The following is a 14,277-nucleotide window of genomic DNA, read 5'->3' as shown; positions in this document are numbered from 1 at the left end:
ATGCCAGTAAGGACCAGGGGTGATAAAGGAAACTGTTTCACGATTCAACAAGTTAAGAATAATGAAGAGTCATGTTGCATGTTACAATGAAAATGAAGATTTAGAGAATGCAATTGAAAGTATTGTATGAAGGTAGTCCATTATCTGCACTAAGTGCCTGCACTGATCTTGTTCATTTACTGTCAATCAAAAGAACACAGCAGTGTACACTGGATGAATTCCTTCGTCAATGATTATTAGGAACTAACAGTTTTACAGTACTGTAGAGGCATTAGTAGTGTTCTAATCTGTTCTACATTTCATTTAAGTATATAAATAATTACTCAGTTAAACGGCAGCTTGATTTTTTTTGCCTCATATACCCTTTTCACTATTTTCATAAAACTTTGGCTAATTGAGATAGCCGCTTAATTGGACCAAAATGTAGAGGTCCCAATGTGTCCTAATTAATCATAACCCACTCTGTACAGAATAACTAATGGATAACCTATGGCTTTCAAAAGGAAAGTATTAAACAGATGGTGAATGCAAAATATAAAAATCACTGGATAAAAAGCTTACCTATGTCTTCACCTAACAGTCAAAGATTAAACTTCATAGTGCATTATCTATATTGACCTTTGGCTGTGTATAGTTTTTCACATGAACTGGAGGAACTGAAAAACCAAAAGGATCTGTTATATATTTGATAAAGAAAGACTTCGGCTAGAATAGCAAGTAATTGGATGATCCCAATTTACTGTAGCAAAACCAATGAAGGCAAGTTCATATTTTGTAATCAAATCCAAGATGGACTAACTAGTGGCCATGACTTCATAATCAATATTTTGAAACTCCTACATTTCTTTATGTTCTCAGTCTCTAACTGTTCCTGTTCACTCATTTGCCAGATTATCTTTACAGATTATCCCCACTATCACCCCAATTATATCCTGAGGCATTCCCCTAGCCTCCCTGCACCTTAAGCTTCTTTTTTCCCTTCCCAACTCCAATGAAGTCTTCAAACTGAAACTTTAATTGTTACTTCTCCATTAGTTGTGGCCCATACTGCTGTGCATCTTCCAGTATTTTGTTTTTACTTAAGATTTCCAGGTTTATTTTTTGTAATTTCAAGATATCATCTAATGCACATTTTGTCTAAAAAGTGATAAAATGATATTCAATAACAAGTCGTAAACTGAATTGGATAAGTATTTGGAATTCCCCCCCCCCCCCCAGGAGGAGCATCTGGGCAATCCATGGTCAATGTAAACACAATGGGCCAGACTTCTTCATTTTATAACGTTTCAGTCTAGGTCAAATATACCTCTCTCTACTTATGCATTGTAATATTTCCTCAAGGTCCAAATAAATATAAAAGACAAAGTTAAGGCAAGTACCTTAATTATTTAAGAAAGGTACACAATACGAGATAGTTATGCTATTGAATAGTTCTGGAAAGCAAGTAATAAAAATGCGCAATTGTACTTCAGCAATATGAAAGGTAACAGAAATAATGGAGTCAGCAGTTAAAAAGTCCTCAAATACAAAAGCAAGGTTCATCAATCTGATACAAAAGTTTGAATTCCATCAAACCACTGGGACAATTCAATTCAAATAATTTAGGAGAAAAACACTGATGACAGTGAAATTGAACATTTATAATCTTGCCAATATGTCTCTTAAATACACTCTGTAACATGGAAAACCCATTTACAGAATGGACTATGCATAGCAAATAACAACTCACACTTCGCAGTGCATTCGGAACCTCGAGGAATACCAAAAGTTAAGGTGGAGCAGCAAAAGGCTGGTAGACCAATAAACCTTAAGTATATAAATGATGCACAGACAGACTTATTTGCTGAGAAGAGCTGCTTGCAGAGGATGAATCTCAGGGTTGTATACTGTATACATTGATAATAAATGTACTTTGAATTTTGAATCTTTGGAAAACAGATCAGGACACAAGTTTTAATTATCTTACACTGATAAAAATGGTGGATGGAGAGAATAAATCATGAAAAAAAATCCACTTAAGGTTCTAGTTAGATGCCAGAATAGATTCCTAACATAAGAGGAAAGTAAAGAATCTCAGTCATTCAAATCAGTTTTCGAAGGATTGGATATTTCCAATTATCCTACAAGTTATCTGTAGCGACAATTAAATGTGCAGAAACCACCCAAGTCTCTAGGAGTTTGCTCTACTACCTTTAGGAGTTGGGGAGCAATATTCTCATTTTCCTGCTGTCCTTTTCTTTTGACAATTCATCTCAGGGAAAAGCAAGCACCATATAGATTGCGGTGACTTCAAAAAGACTTGACTGTTTCCCAACCACTTAAAAGGTCTTTTTAAACCTAAAATAGTGAAGTTCTATCAAAATACCAAATATAATATAATAGAAAGATAACTAATAACACTAATTTCAATTTGCTATCCAGACAATGTGAGAAATACAGGTAACAAAGATGCAAAATATTACTTTTCACTGCAGCGCGCTTAGAGGGAATCAAAACCTGATTATCAATTGAATATCAACACAGTTCAATTCAGAAAAATTAATATGATTATTTAAATCTGACCCAAAATATTATTTGAAATAAAATGTAAGATTTCCACTTGGCTACATGTAAATATGAAACTACTGGTTAACACTAATAAGATACAAAAAATCTATAAAACATAATGATAATCCTACACTCAAAAAATATTTTAAATAATCTTTTATGCTACAGAAGAACAAGTTCAAGCAAAGTGAAGAAACTTTTACTTTTGAAGCCTTATCCTTAACCATTTCTAAACTGATTTAAAACGGGGCCTCTGTTTAGGAGTATGATGCAAATGTCAAATTAAACAATTCATCCATTTAAACAGAATGATTTAAATATGTTCAACTCTTGGATAGTAAATTGACAATATGAGCCAATTCTTCAGAAGTATATTTTTGCTTTGCAAAAGCTGGGAGTTTAGGGTCGCATAAACCTCAAATAAAAGAAAATTGCTACGGCAATAGCTTTTTTAAAAAATGGATGTTGCTAATCTATTTTGAAAGCACCTGCAGTGTTACTTCAACATGACCAGTACTGCACAAGATTTTATAGTAGTGACTTTTAACTAATATAGCGACTTTAAACTAAAATAGCAAACTCAACTGGACAGAATAATCCAAAATGATCTAACTATTTGCTTGGGTCAGCAGAGGGGAGACAGGAATGCTAGAGAAATTAGGAACATATTTTAAAATTGTTCCCAAGTAATTATAAATTAATGTGGATAGGATATAGCCATTTGCAACTTGAACTTGAAAAATGATCTGTGAAACAATATAGTCATGGGATGGGATAATCTGAATCAATATTAGGGATTTAGAAAACGCAAGACAAATAAATTGCATCGATTTAAAAATTATGCACATTACAGATTGTGCATTGCTTAGTACATGTTAGCTAGTGTTCAATTACTTTAACAAAAGAAATGGTTTATTTGTTTTATTTATTGTTCCATGGATTTTACAGCATGGTCACATTATAAAGATGTTTTATACTGCAGACACAAAATGTAAGCTCAACTTGCTAAAACAATGTTTTATGTGGTTGTTCTATGAGATAAAGCCTGAAGCATTTTAGACTTCAGTATAGAGTCAAACAAAAATATATAAGGAAACAAAATCCAAAGATTTACATCACATTAAAAAAGTCAAATAACAGCAGATAAAACTCAACTGATAGTTTTAAATCACTAGATATCCGCATATCTTAAACTGTCACAGAAAGGAATGACGTTTGTTACAGATCAAAATGTCTAATATCTGCGGCGTTTATTAGCTCCATCAAAGTTACCAACTTGATTTCCTCTACCAAAACCACCAGGTGCAGCACTTACAGCACCTACACCTGCCATGGGTTGTTGAGGAGCAGCCTCAGGTGCAGGCGTTCCGCTTAAGCTTCCCCTATTAACCATAGGAGGAGAGCCTAATTGACTAGGAGCTCCTTGAGGAAATCTATCATTGCGCTAGTGTCCATTTGCATAGTGATATTTATATATATTACATATATTTAAAAATATGTCCATAATATGTTCCATTGTAGGAACCAATCAAAAGATGGCAAATTTATAAATTGATTGGCGACATTCCATGTTGGTGTCATGAAGTTTGGCAGGCAGTCCAGCAGTACCAGGAACATACAAAAAGGAGATAAAAGGAGCAATTAAATTAGTTAACTTAGATGAATGATGCTTTAACTAATGAAATTCAATTTTTAGAACTTACTTTCAAAACATCAAAAACTCAACTGGTATAATACAAATAAAATTAGCCTAATTTAAAAGGACTTCAAAACCATTACAATACAAAAAATATAGACCATGTTATTTTTTTTCAAGACTAGGAGGCAATTTATTATGATGACAAAACATATACACATGAAGTTGCATAAATTTCTCAGGCTTAGAAAGATCTATGAAAATTAAATTATGAAATTTCATGTGTTATATAATTCATTTTGAAGGAAATAGAGTGCAGGTATCTCTACAGTGATTTCACATGATAGGGAGGAAAGTTTTATGTTCCAAAATAGATGGTGTTTTTAAAAATTAAAAACATTTCCACCATTTGCTTTTATTTACCTTACAATCTGCCCACATGCCCTCTCTAGCTGCTACTCGTTAAAAAAAACAAACAGCTGGGAGGAACCTAATTGGTCAGGCAGTATGTGTGCAGGGAAATGGACAGTTGATGTTTTGGATCAACACCCTTCAATTGGATCCAGCTGCCTGTCCTACTGAATTCTTCCCATTTTTTTTTGCTCCCAATTCCAGTCTCACTGCTACTTTATTTTCACATTTTTTCATCTTAATCACCAATCTCCAACAATTTAACTTTCATGCCCTCTCTCCGCATATTGCCAATCTCTTATCCCGTTTCTTAACTCAATCCTTCTCCCACTCAAGTTTCTCTTTACCTTCCTTCTTACTCATTCACAATTCTTATTTATTTTCATCAGTATTACATCTTCTCTCTATATTTTCTTGTCCTTTCCCCTTTATTTTCCAACAAACCATATTTTCCACTGTTTTTGTTTGCAATTCTAACTACCTCAATTTTCTCTCAGCTGTGTTTTGCTCCCTTGTCAAACCACAATTGCCTTTTACCTTCCCATTTGCCACTTGTGCATTTATGTCTACATTATTGCAAGGACACTAGAAAAGAGAATAAGGCAGATGTTGTCATGAGCCGTTGGTTCTCCAGCACTGCAGGAAATCTTTTGATAGAGATTATTCAAGGCACGAGGATTATTCAAACATCAACTGCAATTAATAATTCCCCACCCCAAAATCAGTGTAAACTAAACGCATACAGAGTACAAACAGTTCTGGAAACAAAACAGCCTTGTAGAATTAATACAACCAGAGTTTCATCAAATAAGGACCTGCTTGTCTGTCTGGCAAATGAAATAGAACCATGCAACAGTCTTTACCAAACTGTTGAGGAATTTCTAAAACCATGAGAGGTATTAAATACAAATTTGAGAGTGGCCACAGACAGGACATGATGACAACAAATTAATGAAAATCAAGAATGTTGTCATCTGCAATACAACTCAGTACTTTAAGTACTTGGCTAATTAGATCACATATAGCAAAACTAACTCAATTTGCTAATAAAGTTAACACTGGATGAATGTTATTGATTTATGCAATTAAACTATATTACAAACTCTCCACCTGTAAAATAGTACTACCCTCTCTGTAAATTTAATAATAACTTTACTACTGGGCAATATCTCAGTTCAGGAAAAAAGCACAATAAAATAAATCTTTCTAAACAAGGAAGAACTGCTGACTAAAAATGTTAGAAGTCTGTGGACATTTCCATATTTTTCACATGAAAATCTGTTTTTTTTTTGGTGTGGTTTTTTTATCAACAGAAAGTGGAGATGGCACTTGCTCAGCAACCAATTTTGATTACAGGACAAAATACGACATGCGACAGTTTGCATGTTAGATAATAGTATATAATGGTTATTACTATAGAAAAATCTTGTTCTTTGATGATCAATGATAAGACATTACTGAAAGATTCAATTCAATTCTCTTATTTTTGGAGGCAAAATGTGGGAGATATAAATAAAATTTTCAAATTGTTGAGAAGCTTGACTAAAAATTCATTCTCTGTATCATAATGAAATCTTAAAACAAGGTATTACTTAGAGAAAAAAAATGGAGTAGGGCATACTTTTAAATTTAAAGTCCAAATATATGCATAATTTTGTACATTAAAATTCTAGCCTGATAAACTTCAATATTTGCTTTTGTGCAAATTTCAGTTTAATATTAGAAAGGTATGTTTACACTTTTAAAAGGTTGACATATTGGACAAAATTGAAATATCTGATGTAAGAGTACTTAATGACTCAAGGCAAAATTTGAAGCTTTGCCTACAAGTTCAGTGAATTAGTTTCAACCATTAGCTTTAATTTAATGCTGTTTTAAGGTAAAGTAGAATATCAAGTGTAAATATATATTACAAAACCCTATTAAAGCTAACATTTAGATTGTAAAGAGTCATAGAGCAGGCCCTATGGCACAGACACAGGCTCTTTGGCCCATGTAGTTTGTACCGAACTGTTTTTCTGCTTAGTCCCATCAACCTGTACTTGGACCATAGCCCTCTGTATTCCTCCCATTCTAGCACTTATCCAAACCTCTCTTAAATGTTGAACTCAAACCTGCATCCACCAGTTCTGCTGGCAGTGCATTCCACATTTTCACCACCTTCTGAGTGAAGCTCCCCCTTAGGCTCTCCATAAATTCAGCTATTCTTCCCCCAAATTGTCATCACAGAAAATTTAACACAAAATTCAAACTAGCCTCCAATGTCTAAGAATATGTAATAGACTCAAAAAGCCATTAAGACTTTTTAGGCATGACCCTCAGTTCTTTTAAATCCATTTTGCTATTAAACAGTAAGCAAAATTAAAAGTTATCTTATAATCAAATCTATTCAAATTTACAAAACTCAAATCCAAAATACTAAACGTCTAATTTTGTTTATTAGTAATACTGCAAGACTGCCCAACTTAAAACTATCCATACTCTTTTTACAAATGCAGTAAAATTGTTAAAAGCATTATTCTATAATTCTGTCTTCAGCATTTAGATGTAATTTTTAAAAGCACATCAAAACACACATTTACTGAAATAGCATCCTACAAACCTAAGATTACCTAATCAGTTTTGATCAACTAAACTACTTAGTTGACTAGTGCGTTCTATACAATGCGCAGAACACAAAAAACATGCTAAATATTTTGCACGATTACAAATCTTGCCAGTCTACATTAGTGTAAACATACCTTTCTTATATTACTTAAAATACAATGACAAAAAAAACACTGATTATTTAATACATTACCATTGTTCCACCGTTGTCTCCCAGCATGGGTGTTCCCATACTTGCAGCTCCTTCTGGCCCAATGGCTGGGACAGGTCCCATTGCAGTGCCAGGCATAGGTCCACGGTTGTTCATGTTCATACCCATAAGTGGAGCAGGCCCTTGACTGCCAGCTGGAGCTGGGCTATACGCATCTATGCAAAATAGTTGGTACTTAGATCTAACCTAGATCTAAATTTTGATTCCAAGGTAATTAACTGGATAGCATATTCGCAGAAATTAATAAATTCGTAAACATGCTATTTAAGACTGACCATGCAAGACAACTGCTACCTGATTAAAAGCCTGCAAAAATTGTTCTTTGGGACTGTACAAATTCTGTCACAACGTTTACATATACAGTTATTCAGCTTTCATTGATAACAAAAATCATGTTTGCATATTTTCATTTTAGCAGGTAATTATTTCACAATTAAAACTGGAGAAACAAAATAGATTACTTAAATAAAGCCCAAATAAACACTTCTACAAGGACAAACTCTATTTATATCTGTACACTTTCACAAGGCTGCAATAAAACTGATTATTTTTCTTCAAATCTTAAATTTTTCAACTACTTCTTTGCAAAAAAAGATCTTCAATTCTACAAGTTAGTATCGGAAAGATCACTGCCAATATTTACACTAGCAAATAATTCAGTTAAATTTGAAGATTAGTTATGTCAAATTCAAATCTAAATAAAATTTACCATGATATATGTTCCCAAGTTGAGGAATGGTTGATGCTAACAAATCATACCATACATAGATCCAAAAGAACACTTCAGGCTAACAAGAAGATGCCATGTATCTGTCTACTCATCTCTTACCAACTGCAAAATAAGAGCAGCTTTTTTGGAAGATACTGCTTGCAACTATTTCTATATTTTTATTCCTTCAAAAAAAAAAAAACAATACTTCAGGAGAATGACAGAAGGTTATTTGAAATTGTATTACTTCATCCATTTTAACAGAAGCTCTCTATCACTGCCTTCATTTAAAATCAAACATTAAAGAAACTTTTCCCAGTATTCCTTATTTAAGGATTCAAGATAGCCAGAATGGACTGTGGCAAAATTTGCAATACAGTGGATTCTGGTTAATTGGGCCATCGGTTAATCAGAGCAACCACATACTTGGAATAACTCTTAAAGAACAAAAACTGACTAAGTTAGCTAGGATTCCCTTCATTTATTTTGGACACTATGCCAATTAATTACGCCAGGAGACTGTTGCCGATAGTTTCTAATTAGCGATAGTCACGTGCACTTCTGTGGCCGCTAGATATTACACTATACTTAAAGTGAACAGTTTTTAAATAGCAACACTCAAAGTTGCTGGTGAATGCAGCAGGCCAGGCAGCATCTCTAGGAAGAGGTACAGTCGACGTCTCAGGCCAGAAACGTCAACTGTACCTCTTCCTAGAGATGCTGCCTGGCCTGCTGCGTTCACCAGCAACTTTGATGTGTGTTGCTTGAATTTCCAGCATCTGCAGAATTCCTGTTGCTTGAGTTTTTAAATAGCGTCAGCTATATATTTTGCGGTCAAGTAGTAGTGATTATTGTCACTGATAAATGGCGAGAAATAAGTGGTAAGACAATTCAGAACTGTTTTGCAGTATCAAACATTCAGGCTTCCAAATGCTAAAAACAACTATAAGTTAAAATAAAACAATTTCACTACTTCAACAAGTTAGGAACCTTGAAGAATTTGAAGTAATTGACAATCATCTTGAATGTTTACCTTTCGTTTCCACCAGACACTCAGCTCTCACTGTGGCTCCAAGTAGCTGCCTGCATACAACAGTGGCCACGCCATTTCAACAGGTGGGCTAAACCACATGAGGGTAGGTGGCAGATCACAAACCACGGTGAAATAAGGCAGGCCTGTCCTAGCATACAAAGTCAGGTCTGGAGGTCTAGGCAAATGAGATCTACAGTAAAATCCAACAGCTAGGTAAAAATTCTCCCACACAGGTTTCCTGCCATTGTCAGATTCGATGGAGAACCACCAGCAATATCAGTAGAGTTCCAATGTGTTCTGTATTTCATTTAAGTACATAATTTGTTCCTTAGTTAAGTGATAGTTTGTCTTTTTTATACCTTTTTAACTATTTCCGTGAAACTTCAGCTAATTGGGGCAGCGGCTTAATTGGGCCAAAATGTACTGGTCCTGATACGTCCAATTAACCAGAATCCACTGTATATGCAAAAAAAAAAACTGACCAGTACTAGATTATTTTCCACCCAATAAAAGCGTTTGTGGGACAGCATTACAGGAAATTAATTAATGGAACTATGAGCACTTTAACCTTCAAACTGACAGGCAATCCCATGCAAATGTATATCCCACATATACAGACAATACAACGGACTTTATCACAAATCACTGAACGATAAGGATGTCTGGCTCTAATTATTAGAACCATAAGATCAAATGTGGACCATCTGGAGACATAGTCTTGCGATACATTGAAGGTTGCAAAATTTACCGGTTTGATGCCCAGGATTGCAAGTCTGTAATATCAGTATTTGAATTTAGAAATGCGCTGGGGATTTGATAACAGATGCAGAGTTAGAATCCTCATGTTGGAGTATTCAGAAGGAGTCAGAATCTCAAAATAGAGGAGTCAGCCTTCAGGATAGAGATGATAAGAAATTCCTTACTCCAACGGAGTACTGTAAATTTATAGAACCAAAGCACACCTCATCATTGTTTCACTGCCATCAAGAACAACTTGCTTGCCATTCCACACAAATCCAATCACCTGACTGTACATCTACTCCCCACATACATGCAAAACTGAGGACCATGCCACAATGAAGGAGCTGATACAGGACTGCTTTGAGATCAGAGGACTGGATCACATTCTGGGATTAATTTTGACATCTGAATGAATACGTTACTGCTGTCACCAACTTTGCCAATATCCGCGAGGATGAGTGTGTACTCTGAAGAACATATGAGCCTTCCAAAAACAGAAGCCCTAGAAGAACCAGGAGATTCAAAGTCTGATGGCTAGATCTGTGACATTCAAGACTGACAATTCAGAATGCCACAAGTCTAGGTACTATTTATGGAAGGCCACTGTGCCAGTGAAAAGGCAATTCTATGAGAAATTAGAGATACAATCAGATGCACACCAGATGTGGCAGGGTTGCATGCAATTACTTCCTACAAAATTTAACAGCATAAATGGCAGTAATGCTTCACTCCCTGATGAGCTGAATGTTTTTTATGCATGACTTGAAAGGGAGAAGCATCTGGCAAACCTGTCATCTCAAAAGACAATGTCAGAACACCTTTCAAGAGGGTGAACCTCTTGCAAGGACTTATGTCCCGATGGTATCCCAAGTTAGATAATGACCTAATTATAAATAACATAACTGCAGTTCACTGTTCACCACTGACCAACACCACAAAGAAAGGTGCAAGAGAGACAAGATCATGGCACTGAACAAACATTTTGTATTTAGCTTCAGTGTAGAAGTCACAATGCATGCAGCAGTATAATGGAAAACAGAAGGTTCCAATTACAAGGAATTTAAAGTAATTACTTAAAGAAAACCATTGGAAATTTTACAGATATTAAAAAGCGGCCAGTCTCCAGCAGCCAAAATTCAATGCAGAGATAGTGGCTGCGTTAGAGGAGACCTTCCAGGGATTCTGGATTCCAAAAATCCTGGTGGTAAACTTTAGACCAGTTAGCCCAAAATCTAGCAAGAAAAGTCACTTATAGAAAACAATATTAGCACAAGTTAACATGGTGCCGCAAGGAAATTTAAAGGGAAACAAAGTAGTTAACAGTTCCCAGTGAAATTCTCAAGAAACAATCCCTAAAATTTTGCAAGTTGGAAGTGAGTAATGTAAAGGTAACTAGTCAACAAAATTCAAATTATTTAAGCTTTGAAATAAACCCAAAAAGCATCAAGTAAATTACATTTAAACATTCAATTCAATCAATTCACGGCAAAAGTTTGAGCAAACATACAAGGTGATAAGGTAATTTTGCTGTATTGCACAGCAAAATCGAATGAATTCAAAGTATGACTCAAACAGCAGAAATCTTGGCATCTCTGCTACAGACATAACACTGGACCATGATAATTCATTTCGTTTCATTTACAGCCTTTCAATTAATTCTGAGGAATCATTCAATAAAATTAACCCAACTTCAAAGAATTCATGTTCCTTGCACCAGTAGGGTAAAATAGCATATTCTTTGGTTATCAACAGAATCAAGGGACACTGAATTAGTACTGGAAAGTGGCATTAAAGATCAGCCATAGCAACAATGAAAAGGAGTAAACATGCAAAGGGCCAAGTTGCCTATTCTCTTTATACCTTATGTTATTAAGCTGTATCAACTACATACAGATTTCAACTTTGTACAGTTAGAATGTTTGATAAGACATTCGAGTGCTCAAAGTTCAGCTCTCACAATTAGAAAAATCCATTCTGTACTAGGATTAAATCTTAATTTTGCAGAATATGCCACAACAAAAATTGAACTGCAATCCAAGTATTCTTATTCATTTCTCAGAACATATCTAAGAATAGGTGAGCTTTTCATTGCATAATAAGTAGAACACACGCATGATTTATCATCATTTATAGATGCTAATATGGTTAACATCTAAATGTTCTGCTGCTATTACTTCAATATTTAAAAAAACAAACACACTGTTTGAGATGGATATATTTTTAGTTCTACTTCTAGTACAAAAAGGTCGATTCGCTCCAAATGTAACATACTGAATACACGAATGGCAAACTACTTCAACCAGTTTCAAAAAAAAATGTGACTCTAGCATAACCTTACATTAATGTCACATTGGTAATCCTGAAGAGCAACACCAAGTGTAAGTGTTTGTTCAATCACTGAAATAGCAGTTGTCCCTAGCTGCAGCACTGCATTGTCTCATTAACTACAAGTCACATCAGGAACCAGGATGTGGCTAACCGAAAATGAACACTAAACAGAAGGGTTACTGCATGCTATCAGTACATATTTGCATAGTGTAGGCTAATGTACACTTCTACCATTTGTCCTAAATTGCAAGAGGGAAAGTAGTGAATATAACAATGTACTGTATTTATCTACATTGAAACCAAACTGTAATCTACTAAAATTGTTGCTGCAGCCACTTCTACGGTTGCTTTGCAATCTCAATAGGAAAATACAAATTATTGACATGGTCAATAAATTTTTCAGTCCTTCCATTGTGGTCAATCAAAATAGCAAATTACTTCACCTATTACTGTGAAAATGGTAATTGCATAAAAGCTTACTAATTTGGAATATTAGTTGTAGAAAACAAGAATTCAGAATATTTATTGATACTCAATCTATATGAAGGTTCTCCCAAGTACAATATTTTAATACTTTCCACCATGTTGAAATGCAACCAAACCTTTGATTTAAAATAATATACATATGGTAGCATTGTTAAAATGGTATTACTACTGTTTGAACTTAAATGTTCAGTTATAGCATTGGTCAACTGAAAAAAATTGGTAAACAAAAACTAGGTGCTACCAAAATGGAAACAAAAATGGGAATACTTACTTGAAATAACATTTAACACTACCTACACTTTAAAAGCAAAGTAAATGCATTGGTTTACTTGGCAAAATAGTAAAAAAAAACACCAAGATAAATTTGACTACTGATGTCTTTGTTCACCAAGACCAATAATACATCTTTAACAGCCCATTCAGAAATTGTCTAAGAAATACAAACTATTTTTAACATGTTGCATTTCACATTACACCCTACTGTATATGCACAAGTGTACCATTGCAATCTCCAGATAAATGAAATAATTTTAGAGGATACAACTTTTACTCTAACATCACCTACACAACCTTTAATATGGGTAAATGATACCACTGCTGAATGCTTATAACTATTAAGACTTGAGTAAATAGATATACTAACAAGGAAGGAAAGATTGTTTGTTATTAAAATTCATCTATGGTATAATAAAGTAAACACATTTGGCCACACAAATGTGGCATGCATATTATCGGATGTTTTTTGACAACTTATTTGAAAATGCATGAAAGCATTATACACTGCTGCATCATCTAGTTATGTACAGTAATTTGTACAGCAGACACACCTGTATTTAATTAGCTGTATACCATGTTACTCATGCACCAGACTTTCATGTTTGGAGTACAGTAGGTACACTAATGCAATTTTTAATAAGTTTCAAAGAGGTACAGTCCCAAAGAACATTGCTAGGCACAACCATAAAGTAACAAATGTCCAACACCTAAGGTGTTTTCATGTATTAGAACCCTACCTCCCATGCCAATTCCTCCACGTGGACCCATATCACCCATCCTCATATCCTGTTCTCTCTGAAAATAAAAACATTTTCATGATCAACCTACCAGCACAGATGGTCTGGGTATATTCAATTTCTTACTTTCAAAAGCACCCCAAATAAACTATCTAAAATGCTTTTTAATTAACTCTGAACATACAAGAGAGAAGAAAGAAAATAAGCCAAGTTCAGATCTAATGATATCCCATTTTTCATGGGTGAGGCAGAAAATGAGGGTAATTTTCAAGGTGGAAAAATAGTTTCAATTAATCAGCCCTCCATCCTAAACAGCCAATTTTCCTTCAGCCCAATCCACCTATCCAACCATGATTCCAATATAAACTTTTAAAAAATGTACTATCTATTATGAAAATTACCATCAAAATCTGGCTTTTGTTTATGAAAGCACCTGTAAATACATTTGAATCAATACCCCGCTACTCAATCATCGAAGCAGCTTTCACACACTATTGTAAGATATTACCGACAGTTTGAAAACATGGGAAAATTATCAAAAGTTCACATAAGTCT

At 34.5% G+C, this 14,277-nt stretch overlaps 1 protein-coding gene across 4 annotated transcripts in view; it reads right to left on the bottom strand.

Moving 5' to 3' along the window:
- The window catches only part of LOC140200173 (paraspeckle component 1-like), a 125,329-nt gene that overhangs the window by 69,678 nt on the left and 41,374 nt on the right, over nt 1–14,277 (bottom strand). The window contains exons 7-9 of one of the 4 annotated variants that reach the window (XM_072263080.1): nt 13,723–13,780; nt 7,395–7,567; nt 3,442–3,991 (exon numbers count right to left, since the gene is read on the bottom strand). The exons of 1 other annotated variant lie outside the window; for it this stretch is intronic. In XM_072263080.1, the coding sequence (XP_072119181.1) occupies nt 3,782–3,991; nt 7,395–7,567; nt 13,723–13,780 (441 nt within the window). In that variant the 3' untranslated portion in view covers nt 3,442–3,781. Of the gene's footprint in view, nt 1–3,441; nt 3,992–7,394; nt 7,568–13,722; nt 13,781–14,277 lie in introns of those variants that run through there. 2 more of the 4 variants (XM_072263081.1, XM_072263083.1) reach the window with 2 other exon arrangements.

The sequence above is a fragment of the Mobula birostris genome, chromosome 7, assembly GCF_030028105.1.
Source record: "Mobula birostris isolate sMobBir1 chromosome 7, sMobBir1.hap1, whole genome shotgun sequence".
Lineage (NCBI taxonomy): Eukaryota > Metazoa > Chordata > Chondrichthyes > Myliobatiformes > Myliobatidae > Mobula > Mobula birostris.
Note: the sequence above shows the minus strand (reverse complement) of the source record. Positions and strands in the feature narration are given on the sequence as shown.